Here is a 16,829-nt window from a genome sequence, read left to right on the forward strand (position 1 = left end):
ATGGTAGAGAAACTGAGCCATTAGCAATCTGTTCTTATTTAAATACTTATAAAAAACAACATGTCAATGTGTCATCAAGAAAGTGTGGTCTGTTTATAGACAAGAGAAATATTTTTCTTAGTGCTACACCAGATTTACTGGTTTCTTGTTCATGTTGTGGAGATGGTCTTCTTGAAGTTAAGTGTCCTCTTGTACCGGAGTGTAAAAAATGTAAATCTTTTTGTGTTTGTCATCTTCCAGAATATGTAAAAATTTGTAATGATGGTTTTTGTGTTAAAAAAAATCATGCATATTTTACCCAGATTCAGGGTCAGCTAGGCATAACAGGTCGCAATTGGTGTGATTTATATATATACACAAAAAAATGGCCCATTACAATGTAGAATCAAATTTGATCAGGATGCATATTCAAAATTTTTGTTACCAAATTTAGTTATATTTTTCACTGATTACATTGTACCTGAACTATTACAAGGTAAACTTAATGAATGTCAAGAGAATATAGAACCTATGGATGTTGATGTGGGTACAAGTAACAGTTCTCGATATTTTTGTCCAGTGTGTAGAAACATCATAAAAGAAACAGGGTCTATTACATCCTATAGTGACAGAAGCATTGCTTGTGATGAATGCAATTTGTGGTTTCATTTTAAGTGTGTAAATGTAACACAAACAGTACTAAAACAGAAAGATAAGTGGTTTTGTTCGAAATGTTCAACATCCAAGTAAATTATGAGTATTTATTGACGGAGAAAAACTGTTTATTCATAGGGAGTGTTAAATATTATTTCATTGTTAGTTTGTCTGTTTGTTGTTTAATTCATTAAAAAATGTTACTGTGAATTGAAAAAATGTTTTACTTGTTCTTGTAGGTGCTATACATAAAAGAAAATTTTGGAATAATTTATTTGTATTTAGGCAAGGGAGGATACAAGTTGCAAATGCCAGCAACAGTTTTAATTATATCATCTAAATGCTGAAATAAAGTAGCAGGGACTTCATGCTTCAGAATTCTGAAATACTTCATTCTGCGAATGGCTTGCTCAACATATATACGCCTGTTTGCTATTTGCTTTGTTTGCTGTACTTCGTCAGCTGACATTTGGCAAGCTCCTCTACGTCCTGGTGGAACCATCAAATTGGCATGAAGAAGGGTAACCTCTTCTTTGATTTGGAATCCTCTGTCAGCCATGATGACATCATAGGGTTCAATCAAACTGTAGAAACCAGATCTATTTGTGATGTATTTATCGCTGGTTCTACCTCCCCAGCAGTCTGATATAAAATTAATCATCCCGGATGGGTTGATGCTGATCAGAAACTTAGCAGTATGATGGTGTTTATAATCTGACCACGTTTTTGTCTGCACCTCTAGATTTTGCGGTTTCTCTAAAAATACCTCAGTACAGTCAATGATATGGCGCACAGATGAATATTTTTTGCTTCTGAAGGATGGTGGTAGATTTTCACGCACTACTTCTTTGGATGGATTGAACACCAAGGTTCCAAGAAATTTGGATAGAATCTTGATCCATGTAGTGAAGATTTTTGAGATATGGGGAGCACTGATGTTGAATCTTGTAGCTAAGTCTTCATTCAAAAGACCTAATCTTAATTTCATAAGAGTCAATGCCATCTCCTCTTTTAATGACAGAAATCTTCGTGGCCCTGACTTCTTTAAAACCTTGTGTTTAAGGGTGTGGAACACATGCTTAGGACCTCTCCAGTACTTGGTTTTCTTTATCTTTGGCTCAATAACCTTGTAGATGGTGTGAAAAGCACTTAACGAAGGCAAACCAGTATGGAATCTTACAGATTTGTTACTTTTTAAGACTGTGTCTGTAATGGAAAGTGGTTTTTGCTTTAGCTTCTTTTGCTTTATTAACTCAATTTGGAGTTCATTGATTTTTGATTTGAGTGCTGAAATCTCTTTTGATTTTTCAATACATGTGATACAAGGATTTGCATAGTCATGATCAAGTTTGCACACATAAACAGGGTCATCTTGGTTTTCAGATATTTTCCTTTTTTTTTGGTGTTTCTTTACTTAATTCTCTTTTAGTTGGAGGTAAGCGACCCTTGGAGACAATAGATGACATATGCCCCAGATTTATGGTGGGATAAGGATGAAGCAGTGAGGGTGCACCATCAACAAAATGCTTAGAACAAACTCGCGAATTGTCATTTGGTGACCAGATGTTCTTCCCATCTGTTGAGGTCCTGTTTATGTTCTTTCTCCATACAGACCGTGCATGGGGATCGCGAAGTTCAGTTGGAAAGGGAAATAACTGAAAGGGTGGTGCGCATATGCACCTTGATGTGCCAAAATTGCAAAAGTGCATTTCGCAAAACTGTTCTCGCCATTTTTTCAAATGATATCCACTGCTGTTGCAGTCTTTGACACAACAAACTCTCTGGGTCATAATGTTTAAAAACAAACCAAAAATAATTGGAACTCCTAAACTGAAAATTAGAAACTCAACAAAATTTTGCAACATACCCATCACCAAATGCTGAAATTTAAAACAAAATCATAAAGATTTTTCAATATTTAATTTTGACAATGAAAAATTTAAAGAATGTAATTAACATCTTCACTGAAAGTTAGGGGAGAACAGTCCAAGAGCACTCTGCATTGTATATTTGTTTAAACAAGGTATCTTAAATTTGAATCAAATTTTCTTCTTTAATCATTCTTTCTTAAGACTTACTATTCAAATTTAATACTTATGGCAATTACTTATAATTACATGATTAAGACAACATCTCTTTTTGTGTTTGTTTGGTTTGTGTGTGTGTGTTTTTTTTTTTTTTTTTTTTTTTGTTATACTCTGCTTGAAAAGCAGGAGGGTATATAGTAATTGGTATATCCGTCTGTACATCCACCTGTTACACTTTGGGGTACCCATCTCTTATCCGCATCATACCACTGAATGAAATTTTATCAGACTTTCACAGAATCTTTATTATGTTCCCCAAACGGAGTTTGGGAACATATTGTTTTTACTCTGTTTCTTATTATGTTCCCCAAACGGAGTTTGGGAACATATTGTTTTTACTCTGTTTCTTATTATGTTCCCCAAACGAAGTTGGGGAACATATTGTTTTTACTCTGTTTCTTATTATTATTATTATTATTATTATTATTATTATTTTTCTTCTTCCTGGGAAAATTTTGTCCACGAGTGATCTTGTAAACTACACATCCGACTTAGGTGAAACCTTTTTAGGGTTAGTAGGCATGTTATGTAGAGTTGCCAAACAAAGGTCATTTTGCGCGCACGTGCTTGCAAGAGCGCGCACGTGCATTAAGTGAAATTACCAATATAATGGATATTGCCGTAACTTTTCTATTTTTTGATGAAATTTTTTGAAACTCATAATGTAAGGATACATTAGTAGTATAGACAAGATAGCATGGTCAAAATAGCAAGATTTCACGCGCATGCACGTGCGCTTTGCTCTGATTGGCTGAAACTAAAGAATCAATAACTTTCTTGTTTCTTGTCATAATCCTTTGAAATTTTGAAGATAGTCCTACATTATAATGATCTACCGCAAGATATATAAGAATTTTCATGAAAGCATGCGCATGTGCGTGTGCTGCAAGCTGATTGGCTGAAACTTTAAATGGCTATATCTCCTTTGTTTTTTGACGAAATTCTTTGAAATTTAAAATATAGTCATGCATTGGGATATCCTACAAAATGATATAGAAAAAAAATCATGAAATCACGCGCATGCACGTGTGCTGCAATTTGATTGGCTGAAACTTTAAATTGCTATTTCTCCTTTGTTTTTTGACGAAATTCTTTGAAATTTAAAATATAGTCATGCATTAGGATATCCTACAAAATGATATTAAAAAAATCATGAAATTACGCGCATGCACGTGTGCTGCAATCTGATTGGCTGAAACTTTAAATGGCTATAAGTCCCTTGTTTTTCAACCAAACAGGATAGGATTTAGAACATAGATAGATGTAAGGGACTCCTACAAGAAGGTATGATCATGATGCACGTGCACGCACGTGTGTGCATTTGAAACGAGTATATCTAAAAATACTCTTGAAATACAAGATGATATGGTCATAACGCACATGCATTCACATGCGCTTGGGTGCAATGCTAAAAATTGAATATAACTGGTATCCTTCTGGAAAAAACGTTGTAAAATTAAAAAATGCACAGAGTTTGTCTTATTTAATGAAGCTTACAGGGAATATGGCACCGAAATGGAGTTGGGGAGCGTTTGGGGAACATCTGTAACGGTTCCCGTTACAATTAGCACTAGTTATTATTATTATTTTTTTTCTTATTTCTTCTCCGGTACTTTTTTTGTCCGCGAGTGTTCTCAGAAACTGTTCACCCAACTGAGCTAAAACCTTTTTAGGGTTAATAGGTGTGTAGTGTAGGTGTGCGGAACGAAGGTCATTTTGCGCGCATACGCCTGCACGTGCGTGCGCGTGAAATGAGTGAATTGACTGATATAATTAATATAGCTATAACTTTTACATTTTTTGATGAAATGATTTGAAACTCATTATATAAAGATATATTAATACTGTAGATAATGTGACACTGTCAAATTAGCATGAACTCACGCGCATGCACGTGCGCTTCACTCTGATTGGCTGAAACAAAAATCTCAATATCTTTTCTGTTTTTTGACAAAATGCTATGAAATTTAAAACATAGGCATACTTCAGGATGTACTACAATATGACATATAACAATTGTCATGTAAACACGCGCATGCACGTGCGCTGCAATCTGATTGGCTAAAATTTTAAATGGCTATAACTCCCTTGTTTTTCAACCAAACAGAATGGGATTTGGAGCATAGATAGATATAATGGACTTCTACAAGAAGGTATGGTCACCATGCACATTCATACGCGTGCCTGTACGTGCGCTGCAATCTGATTGGCTGAAACTTTAAATAGCTATAACTCCCTTAATTTTCAACCAAACAGGATGAGATTTGGAACATAGATAGATATAATGGTCTTCTACAAGAAGGTATGATCACCATGCACATCAATACACGTGCGTGAATGTACGCTGCAATCTGATTGGCTGAAACTTTAATCAGCTATAACTCCCTTGGTTTTCAACTAAACTGAGTGGGATTTAGAACATAGATAGATGTAATGGACTTCCACAAGTAGGTATGTCACCATGTTCATGTATGCACGTGCGTGCACGTGGAATGAGTAAAATCAAAAATACACTTGAATGAGCGTATTTTTTAATACTTTTGGATTAAATATTTTAATATTTAGTATATCAAAGTATATAGATTGTGTAGATAAGATGATATGGGCATTACGCACACGCATTCACATGCGCAAGCGTGCAAAAATTTGAATGAACTTGGTACCCTTCTGGGTAAACGTTGTTAAAGTCTCAAATCCATAAAGTTTGTCTTATTTAATGAAGCTTACAGGGAATATGGCACCAAAATGGAGATGGGGAGCGTTTGGGGAACATCTGTAACGGTCCCCGTTACAATTAGCACTAGTTATTATTATTATTATTATTTTTCTTCTCGGGAAAATTTTGTCCGCGAATGATCTTGTAAAGTACACATCCGATTAAGGGGAAATCTTTTTAGGGTAAGTAGGCATGTTATGTAGATTTGCGGAACGAAGGTCATTTTGCGCGCACGTGCTTGCAAGAGCGCGCACGTGCAACACGTGAAATGACCAATATACTTGAAATTGCCGTAACTTTTACATTTTTCGATGTAATGCTTTGATATTTAGAATATGTAGACATATTATAAATGTAGATAAGATGACATTGTCAACATGCCATTTTGTGTGCACGTGCTTGCAAGAGCGCGCACGAGCAACACGTGAAATGACCGATTTAATTGATATAGACGTAAATCTTTACTGTTTTGATGAAATGCTTTGAAACTCATAATATAAGGATATAGTAGTAGCATAGACAATATGACATGGGCAAAATAGCAAGATCTCACGCGCATGCACGTGCGCTTCGCTCTGATTGGCTGAAACTAAAGTCTCAATATCTTTCTTGGTTTTTGATGAAATCCTTTGAAATTTTGAACATAGCCATGCATTAGGATATCATACAGCATGATATATAGCAATTATCAAGAAAACACGTGTATGCACGTGTGCTGCAATCTGATTGGCTGAAACTTTAAATAGCTGTAACTCCCTTGGTTTTCAACCAAACAGGATGGGATTTGGAACATAGATAGATATAATAGACTTCTACAAGAAGGTATGGTCACCATGCACATGCATACACGTGCGTGTACGTGTGCTGCAATCTGATTGGCTGAAACTTTAAATAGCTATAAATCCTTTAATTTTCAACCAAACAGGATGAGATTTGGAACATTGATAGATATAATGGACTTCTACAAGAAGGTATGATCACCATGCACATCAAAACACGTGCGTGAACGTACGCTGCAATCTGATTGGCTGAAACTTTAATCAACTAGAACTCCCTTGGTTTTCAACCAAACGGGGTGGGATTTAGAACATAGATAGATGTAATGGACTTCTACAAGAGTATGTTACCATGCTCATGTATGCACGTGCGTGCACGTGAAATGAGTAAAACCAAAAATACACTTGAATGAGCCTATTTTTTAATACTTTTGAATTAAATACTTTAATATTTAGTATATTAAAGTATATAGATAGTGTAGACAAGATGATATGGTCATTACGCACGTACATTCATATGCGCACGCGTGCAATGCTAAAATTTGAATGAACTTGGTACCCTTCTGGGTAAACGTTGTTAAAGTCTCAAATGCATAAAGTTTGTCTTATTTAATGAAGCTTACAGGGAATATGGCACCAAAAGGGAGATGGGGAGCGTTTGGGGAACATCTGTAACGGTCCCCGTTACAATTAGCACTAGTTATTATTATTATTATTATTCCTGGGAAAATTTTGTCCTTGAGTGATCTTGTAAACTACACATCCGACTAAGGTAAAATGTTTTTAGGGTCTATGGACATGTTATGTAGATTTGCCGAACAAAGGTCATTTTGCGCGCACGTGCTTGCAAGAGCGCGCACGTGCAACATGTAAAATGACCGATTTGATTGATATAGGAGTAACTTTTTTAATTTTTGATGAAATGCTTTGAAACTCATAATGTAAGGATATATTAGTAATATAGACAATATGACATGGTCAAAATAGCAAGATCTCACGCGCATGCACGTGCGCTTTGCTCTGATTGGCTGAAACTAAAGTCTCAATATCTTTCTTGTTTTTTGAGGAGATCCTTTGAAATTTTGAACATAGCCATGCATTAGGATATCCTACAACATGATATATAGAAATTATCATGAAAACACGTGCATGCACGTGCGCTGCAATCTGATTGGCTGAAACTTTAAATAGCTATAACTCCCTTGATTTTTAACCAAACAGGATGGGATTTGGAACATAGATATATAAAATGGACTTTTAAAAAAAGGTATGGTCACCATGCACATGCATACACGTTCGTGTACGTGAGCTGCAATCTGATTGGCTGAAACTTTAAAAAGCTATAACTCCCTTGGTTTTCAACCAAACAGGATGGGATTTGGAACATAGATATATTAAATGGACCTCTACAATAAGGTATGGTCACCATGCACATGCATACACGTGCGTGTATGTGAGCTGCAATCTGATTGGCTGAAACTTTAAACAGTTATAACTTCCTTGGTTTTCAACCAAACAGGATGGAATTTGGAACATATATATATATATATATATATATATATATATATATATATATATATATATATATATATATATATATATATATATATAATGGACATCTACAAGAAGGTATGGTCTCCATGCACATGCATACATGTGCGTGTACGTACGCTGCACTCTGATTGGCTGAAACTTTAAACAGTTTTAACTCCCTTGGTTTTCAACCAAACGGGATGGGATTTAGAACATAGATAGATTTAATGAACTTCTGCAAGAAGGTATGGTCACCATGTTCATGTATGCACGTGCGTGCACGTGCAATGGGTAAAATCAGAAATACACTTGAATGAGCGAATTTTTTAATACTTTTGGATTAAATACTTTAATATTTAGTATATTGAAATATATAGATTGTGTAGACAAGATGATATGGTCATTACGTATATGCCTTCACATGTGCACACATGCAATGCTAAAATTTGAATGAGCATGGTACATTTCTGGGTAAACATTGTTAAAATTTCAAATGCATAGAGTTTGTTAATAAATGAAGCTTACAGGGAATATGGCACCAAAAGGGAGTTGGGGAGCGTTTGGGGAACATCTGTAACGGTCCCCGTTACAATTAGCACTAGTTACATATTGCCATTGTAACATCCTATTTTACTTTTTGATCTGACACATTAGTTTGGGTTTCCCACAGCAAACATGGACACTACCATTATATTCTTATGGGAGGCGGGGGCATCATTTAGTGAGCTCATTGCTCACAGTACCTCTAGTTTGTTTTTGTTGTTTTTTTTTTTTTGACACATAAATTTTATCTTAGATATACATCTACATGTACAATATTATGTATATTACTAAATGGGGAACTGCAGGCAGTTGGGATTGTTGTCCATAACTGCATACAGTGTTCTACCTATGAGACGTATGTCTCTTGGTTTAAATAAAATCTTATATCTACTGTAGTATTATAGATCATTAGATCTAAAATACTGCAATTATATAAATATATATGACATATCCGTTGAAAAAACAAAACAAAACATTTTTGTAGGATGAAACAAAGTGATATCAATAATTAAGGCTATGATTAAAAATATTATCCTGTATGAAACGGTATTCATTGATTTTAAATACTAGTTTATAATGTCTCTCGTCATGAGTGTTTACATAGGGAGAAACGCTATGCGACTACATTAATGTCCGATTCGCACGAATTTTGAATGAAAGTAATGGCAATTTATTGTTATTTAATAATTTCAGTAATAAAGAATTTTGATTTTCTTACGTGTATGGATCTTTGCTACAGAATAAAAACAATAAACGTCAGATTGAACGACCCTCTGGACTGATGTATTACATGTAGCCATTTTGTTTCTACTGACGCGATGGCATGTTTACGCCGATTGACCTTTGACCTAAAATGGCGACGGTAATGTGAAAGTCGACTATTCTGTATTTCTTATGACAAGATCTGACCTTGGAGTTTGACACAATTTTACACCAAAATTCAAAACTATTACTTTGGCTATAACGTTTAAATGGTTGGTGCTAGGCCTTTCATACTTATATATACACTAGTATATGTAATCTTTTTGACAAGACTTTCCATTGCATACCAAAAACTTTGACCCTTTGACCCATTTTCTTAAAACTTTAACCCTGGCAATGACTTTTGAACGGTTAGGACTAGGGCTTTCAAACTTCCAATATGTATATTATATATATATGTTCGGAGTTATGGGGGCTTTTTGACCCAACAACCTCTAAATTTAAGAGAAATCCAAATATAACACTAGACAAAATATACCAAAGCTTAGAAGGCGAAATTCTAAATCTTAAATTTTACAAACATTTACTAATGGTTCATGGTAAAAGCAGCAATTTTGCTGTAAGATCTGAGCGTTTGAATTTACATTTTGATGTCATTAAAAATATGTTGTTATACTGGCATAGATTAGAGAATCTAGATGGTGAATTTCCCTTGCTTAGTGAGGCTTTTAACTGCTCTAAAACACTACACCAAAATGGTTTTACTTCATGGTATTCTTGTGTTAACTTCTTACTTAACCATATTGATATTAAAATTAGTGATTTCCTAGGTATGTCAACCCCACAATTTAAAACCAATTTGAAAAGAATATTACTGAATTTCTATAAATTAAAATGGGAAAAAGACAGGAATTTACATAAAGATGGCAAATTGTCTACCTTTACCAGCATAAAGACTAAATTTTGTTTTGAACCTTATCTAGATATTCTTACAAACAATCAACATAGATCAGTTTTAACAAAGTTAAGAATATCGGCTCACAGGCTTAAAATTGAAATTGGACGTTACCAAAAAATACCTAGAGAGGAACGAATTTGTTCACTTTGTCATCACAACGAGATTCAGGATGAAATTCATTTTCTCCTTGTATGTCCTCATCTTAATGTACAAAGACTTGAACTCATAAATATTTGTAAAATTAAATGTAAAAATTTTCAATCTCTATCTTATGATAATCAATTTTATTGGCTCATGACTAATGAAGACCCAGACATCCTTAGATCACTTGCTGCATTCCTTAGTAATTTACCTTAATTGAAGATATTGTGATAAGCATAAAAAATTATATACCTCTTTCCCAGTTTCTTGCCCTTAACTATATATATATATATATATATATATATATATATATATATATATATATATATATATATATATATATATATATATATATATGTATAAATTATATATATTTGTATGTAACTTACAATACAATACATGTATGTATATTCAGTATATCTCTTATATACTTTTTTTTGTTTTTTTTGAACAATTGCTCTTTATTTGTAATATCATCATCATGTTTGTTCTATCATTTGGATCCTCCTCCTTCTATTTGTAAATCTTTTTGCTCCTCCGGGGGCCCAAATTGGATTAATAAAATCTTGTATCTTGTATCTTGTATCTTGTAATCCTTTTGACAAGACTTTTCATTGGATACCAACAACTTCGACCCTTTGACCTTGACCCCAGAGTTTGACCTACCTTAAAAACGCTAACCTTGGTCGTACCTTTGAACAGGTGGGCGGAGCTAGGGTATTATATTTCCCATTTGTATTTCTTGTGAGAAGGCCTTACTTTGGGTATCAACATGACTTGTCTGATTTGCATTTGAAAAAAAAAATCGCTATAAGTTGCCATACACGGGCATCGGTGTTTCACAAACACATCTTGTTAATGTTAAAAGTAATCAATCATAACAAATGCAATACAGAAATACATTTTTATGTTCAATCAAGTGATATGTATTATAAAAAATTAAATAATACTATGAATAATTTAACAATTCTCTGTATATAGTTTGTCTCAGGCATCAACCAAACACACGACGAAAAAATGAAAACTTCGTCTTCTTAGTCTTTTTCTTTGATTTCTTCTCATCTGTAAAATGATCTCGCTTCTCCTTATTCTGAAATAATAAAAGCACATTGTTATAATCTTAATAATTGGTAACAACAAATATTTCAGTCTTAACAAATAGATTGTTTTTCCCGTAACGACATACCATTTATTTTAACATGTCATTTGATATCGAACATAACTTACTTTCTTCTGTAGAAATGGGTGGAGCCTAGATTGGATTTTTGCTATTGTGACACCACTCAACTAAAAATAATACAAAAAAAATTATTCGTTGATTTTTTTTGCAAAAATTCTTGTTATACCATAAGTTTGAAAAGGATTGATTGATAAAACCTTGAAATGAAAATTCCTGCGCGAGAAGATTTCAATTTTAGGCTTATGATTTTTTTTATAAAGTGAAATAGAATTAAAAATGATTCTTTATGGCTGAGGACCGGATATGCTTTACTGGGCACAAGTGACCACTGAAATATCTATCTACTTTGAATATAAATTTATGTATCATGTATATTACCATTTTTTCATCAATCAGAGAATCGCTTCCATTCGTAAACTGCATCATAAGTGTACCCTTCTCCTTGATAGCATTTTTTGAGGTGTCATCTCCATGTGGCTCAGATTTCTAGGGGAAAAGAAAACTTTTTTTTAACAATGAACTTTAAATTTCTGGTAAGACATATTTCAAAGTTTAAGACAATCAGTTCATTATTTACCTTAAAATTAAATCCTTCCAGAACCAAAGGGCTAGCCATCATTTTGATATATGGATTTCTGTCATCTTTGTTCTAAAAATAAGATACAGAAGATTTAAATAAAAAACAATGCTAACAATGAACGGAATATTGATTTTATATACATTGTAAATTCATAAAGTATAGGAAAATGAAATTCAGATTAATATGCGGACTCAACTCCAAGCTTTTGTCATCCCCATGGCAGTGGTCAGTTGTTTCATTCTCGTTCTCATTGTCTTCTTCCTTGAATAAAATCGACAAAATTGTAAACATAGACATAAAACTTCTTAAAGGAAATCTACAAATTTATCCCAGTGTTCATTAGAAAAGCTAAAAAAAAAAAAAACAGATATGTATATACACTTACAACTAATACTTCGAGTTTAAGTTCAGATTTTTGCCGACTCCACTGTCTGTTGAAATAGTAATGCACGGCGTCTTTTGGAGCAAATGGCTGAAAATAAAATATAAGTAAAAATGTGGTCATGATTAACTACAATGTCACCTTATATATGTGTTTTTGTACTTTCAAGTACCTCCAGATATGGTAATTTTATTTCGAGCCATTCCACGAGTTATCTCCCGTCTTTGAATTCTGGCTTTGTTCCAATTTCCCACACCTTTTCAGAATTCTTCACTGCTCCATTAGCATAGTCATCTGTCAAACCTACACTATCTTCCTCTTCAGTTTCTTTTTCCTGTAAAATAAATGAGAGATTTGTTTTTATCACAGGAGTCTGAAGTTTTTATCGTCAAAAAAAAATCCCACCCTCAACTAAAAAAACACTTTAGTTGAGGGTGGGAATTTTTTTCCAGGTTTTTATTTATGTGTAAAAATATTATATATTTCTCTATACTTGTACTAAGAAATAGGCATCGAATAAATTTTCAAATGATAAGAAAATAACTTGCAATTAAAGGTTCCATCTCGGGAAAGTATGATGTGTGTTTGCTCCAGCTCCGAAAAAAGTAGTAATGAACCGCATCACTGTCTTCAAATTCCTTAAAAAAAAATGATATTATATAAATTATGATGTAAATCATGAAATAAAAAAAATAAACGCAATAAAAATCACTCACTCGCTTTAAAATGTAACATTTAATGTTCGTTTTATATAGGTACAATGAAATGTGCATTTTCCTATACCTCTAGATATGGAAGTTGTCGCTCCAACCATTCTAGGTATTCGGTACCGTCTTTGAATTCTGACCAAGTATTGTTTACCCAATCACTTTCTGAGTCTCCCAAACTTCCAAAATATTCCTTACTCTTCTTGTACTTAGGTTCCTGTGAATCATGAAAAAATAAGCAAACCAATAATGAACTGTTAATTATAGAAATAATTTAAATCGAGTGTATATAGTTTAACCAAAATTCTAAATTACCATAATGGTTTCAATGCTCACGACTTCAATGTTTTGCCTCCGTTGTGAAGGATGTTATAATTGTGACGTCATAATACAAAGACGTCACCGTAATTGTGACGTATTTCATTATGACGTCTAAGTATTCTCGGCTGACTCCGCTATGCTCCATTCGCCGAATGCGCTCTTCAGACCTCGAGGCATCGTAGCAAACCACGGCCAAAATGTACGATCCACTCCTATTCTGGAGAGAGCTATATGCGGACTCCGGGCCGTGGTTTGAGACGGTCGATGACCTCGAGGTTATGTTAGAGAAGCGAGTATGCTAATTCTATGCACATTATTTAACCAATCTGTATATTTTATCCATCTCCCAACCCTTTATAATCGTCTCTACAAGTGACAAACTAGCTTGATTAAAATTTTTTGTTAGATTGCTGAAAATTCACTTCAAGCGAGTTTATTGCCTGTAGAGACAACTATAAATGGTTTGGAGGTGGATAAAATATACATATTGGCTACAGAATGTGTCTAGAATTAGGGAGTGAAAGGTAGTTGATTGACCAATGCTGTATAGTGGAGAAATTCTCCCCATAAGTGCTCAAAAAATATTGCGCCGTATATTGCCAGTTTTTAGCCGGGCTTATTGCTCAAAGAGCAGTTGCCGGCTTATGTGATCCTGTTCAAGGCAGGATGTTAACCCAATAGTCGCCATTGTAAAGTTACGTGCAAAAATATAGTTCTTACTCTCAACCGCTTTTGAGATAATACAAACGCTAAACAAAGCAACAAAAATAAAACGAAGTTTCATCTATATAAAATAAACATTTGTAGTAATGACTTTGAAAACTTCATTAGTCAAAGAACATAGTTCATTAGCATAAGGATTTTTGATAATCAGTGTTACCGTAGTTCTCTACACGTACGAGGTAAAGCAGGAGAGGGAACCAGACTGGCCTGTTTGTTTACATTCAGCTGCGGTACCAGGTTAATTCTGATTCTGACAAAATCGGACCGTGGTATTAGGATTGTAAAACTCACTGTCAGTGTCTTATCATTTATATCAGTGATAGTTTTAAAATAATTTTTTCATCAGAATATAAACGTGATTCATGTAAGAAATCCATTCTACTCTGTAAATGAGCCCGGCTCTCTGTACTTCTGAGTACTTTGATTTACATTACAGGGTCTGTAGCGTTATGGTCAAAGACAAATACATAAAAACTTAAACCATAACGCTACAGAACTGCAGCTTTCGCAAAAGCAAGGGGACATTAAATCTCATTCGGCTGTCCGTTAGTCTGTCTAGCAGTCCGTCTGTCCGTCCGTCACAAAAAAACTTTAACCTTGCCCATAACTTTTGATTTAGTGGAGGTATGGCTTTCATATTGCAAATGTTTATTCCTTGTGACAAGACCTTTCTTTGGGTACCACAAAATTTGACCTTTTGACCTTGGAGTTTGACCCACTTTTACACAAAATTTCCAAACTTTTACTTTGGCGATATCTTTTGAATGATAGAAACTAGGACTTTCATATTTCAGATATATATTCTTTGGGGCAAGGCCTTTCATTTGATACCAACAATTTTGACCATTTGACCTTGACCATGGAGATTTCTGCACTTATGAAAAAACTTTAACCTTGAATATAACTTTTGAACGGTAAGGGCTGGGGCTTTCGTACTTCATATATGTAATCCTTGAGAGAAGACCTTTTATTGGATACCAAGAACTTTGACCCTTTGACCTTGACCTACTTTTCAAAAACTTTGATCTTGGTCACAACTTATGAACGGTAGATACTAAGACTTTCATATTTCACATATATATTTTTTGTGGCAAGGCCTTTTAATACCAACAATATTGACCTTTTGTCCTTGACCATGGAGATTTCTGCACTTATGAAAAAACTTTAACCTTGACTATAACTTTTGAACAGTAAGGGCTAGGGCTTTCGTACTTCAAATACCTAATCCTTGTGAGAAGACCTTTCATCGAATACAAAGAACTTTGACCCTTTGACCTTGACTTTGAAGATTGACCTACTTTTTAATAACTTTTATCTTGGCTATAACTATTGAACAGTAAGGGTTAGGGTTTTCATCCTTCACATATATATTACTTGTGACCTTTCTTAAGAAATCAACAACTCAGATCCGTTCACCTTGGAGTTTGACCTACCTTTCAAAAATTTATCCTTGGCCATAACTTTTGAACAGGTGGTGCTAGGGATTTTGTATTTCACAATCGTATTTCTTGTCTGAAAACCCAACTTTGGGTAATATTACATATATTTCATTTGTATTTAAGAAAAGTTAAATCTTCGTTATGTTGCCATACGGGGTCATCAGTGTTTCACAAACACATCTTGTTCCTTATATTGAGAAGAGATAGGGCTTTCGTATTTGACATGTGCATTACCTGTGACAAGATATTTCCGAGCATGCTATAATTTCTTACCCCTTGACCTTGACCTTCACGATTGACCTTATTTTTAAAAAAAATCAACTTCGTGATAATTTCTAAATAAATGACATATGATAGGATGTTTTTATTAGACACAATATGTAGGGATGTGCGATTTTATCGGTATACCGGTATATCGCGATTTTTTGTTGCGTGATACGTATCGTGATACGGAGACCTAAATATCGGTCTATAGGTACATACCCCGGTATTATAAAGTCCAGAAATTATTCATTTATTTGTTCAATCTTTCAAATTACAATTACAGAAAGTATAAAAAATGTTATAAAAGTGAAAAGAACGGAATCTTACGATCCAAACATAATTGATTTTATATACATAAAAATTTCAAGAAAGTAAAATCTTGTTTTTCTGGCATATTTTTTAAGAAAAATTATGACTTTTCATATCAAATCAATGTAAAAACTACTTTTAAAAATATATTATCGTGATATTGTGGGAAAAAATCGTGATATATCGTGATACAGAATTTTTGGCAATATGTCATAAAAAAAATTACATCTCATCCAGAAAGACACCTAATTGACATCTCAAGAAGCCTTTAAGCTTTTGCTAAATCAAATCCCTATTAACTAAAAAAGATCCCTATTGATTTTGAGGTCAAGGTCATAAATTCATACATTTTTTTTAACACCTTTGTTTTCAGACAATGTCTCAAAAAGGTTTTGAGCTTTTGCAATAAAATTTTATATCACAACTCCTAATGACCTAAATATGACCCCTTTTGGTTTTGAGGGCAAAAAGATCAAAGGTCACTTCAAGTCATAAATTCATACATTTTGTCTTTCAGTAACACTTCTTTTCCATGCAGAATCTCGGTACACATCTGCGTTGTTGAAATGAAAATTTATGACATTTGTTAATTCTGTTTTTGTTTTAAACATTCATTTTTCATCAATATCATTAAAAGTCTTGAGCTTCTGCAATGGTTAATTTATACCACAACCCCATTTGGACTTAAAAAAAAGACTTCTTTTGATTTTGAGGTGTCAAATGTCATGAAGGTAAAAAATCATACTTTATCAATAAAAACATTTTCAAGTTCTTTGAGCTTTCTTCAATAAAATTAAATATCTTAATATGAAAACCCCTAATATAATGTAATATG

At 33.7% G+C, this 16,829-nt stretch overlaps 2 protein-coding genes and 2 long non-coding RNA genes across 5 annotated transcripts; all 4 read right to left on the reverse strand.

Moving 5' to 3' along the window:
- Positions 1–904: 904 nt before the first annotated feature.
- LOC134278821 (uncharacterized) lies at positions 905–1,636 on the reverse strand. The gene has a single exon (XM_062761120.1). The coding sequence runs from the start codon at positions 1,634–1,636 to the stop codon at positions 905–907; it is 732 nt and encodes a 243-aa protein (XP_062617104.1).
- Positions 1,637–11,049: 9,413 nt separating this feature from the next.
- LOC134278790 (uncharacterized) lies at positions 11,050–11,924 on the reverse strand. 2 transcript variants are annotated; one of them, XM_062761073.1, is made up of 4 exons: positions 11,847–11,918; positions 11,648–11,755; positions 11,317–11,376; positions 11,050–11,179 (listed from the first exon to the last, which is right to left on the reverse strand). In XM_062761073.1, the coding sequence occupies exons 1-4, from the start codon at positions 11,886–11,888 to the stop codon at positions 11,084–11,086; spliced, it is 306 nt and encodes a 101-aa protein (XP_062617057.1). In that variant the 5' UTR covers positions 11,889–11,918; the 3' UTR covers positions 11,050–11,083. The 2 variants fall into 2 exon arrangements, 1 of the variants encoding a protein (XP_062617057.1); XR_009994523.1 differs by having other exon boundaries at positions 11,055–11,179; positions 11,276–11,376; positions 11,847–11,924.
- Positions 11,925–12,044: 120 nt separating this feature from the next.
- LOC134278791 (uncharacterized) lies at positions 12,045–12,566 on the reverse strand. The gene is made up of 3 exons (XR_009994524.1): positions 12,404–12,566; positions 12,235–12,321; positions 12,045–12,110 (listed from the first exon to the last, which is right to left on the reverse strand). It is a non-coding gene; the product is annotated as an uncharacterized LOC134278791 (long non-coding RNA).
- A 215-nt stretch (positions 12,567–12,781) lies between these two features.
- Positions 12,782–13,353, reverse strand: LOC134278792 (uncharacterized). The gene is made up of 3 exons (XR_009994525.1): positions 13,254–13,353; positions 13,015–13,155; positions 12,782–12,869 (listed from the first exon to the last, which is right to left on the reverse strand). It is a non-coding gene; the product is annotated as an uncharacterized LOC134278792 (long non-coding RNA).
- Positions 13,354–16,829: the final 3,476 nt, after the last annotated feature.

The sequence above is a fragment of the Saccostrea cucullata genome, unplaced genomic scaffold (genome assembly GCF_032062105.1).
Source record: "Saccostrea cucullata isolate Sc308-1 unplaced genomic scaffold, CSIRO_AGI_Scuc_v1 ctg491, whole genome shotgun sequence".
NCBI lineage: Eukaryota > Metazoa > Mollusca > Bivalvia > Ostreida > Ostreidae > Saccostrea > Saccostrea cuccullata.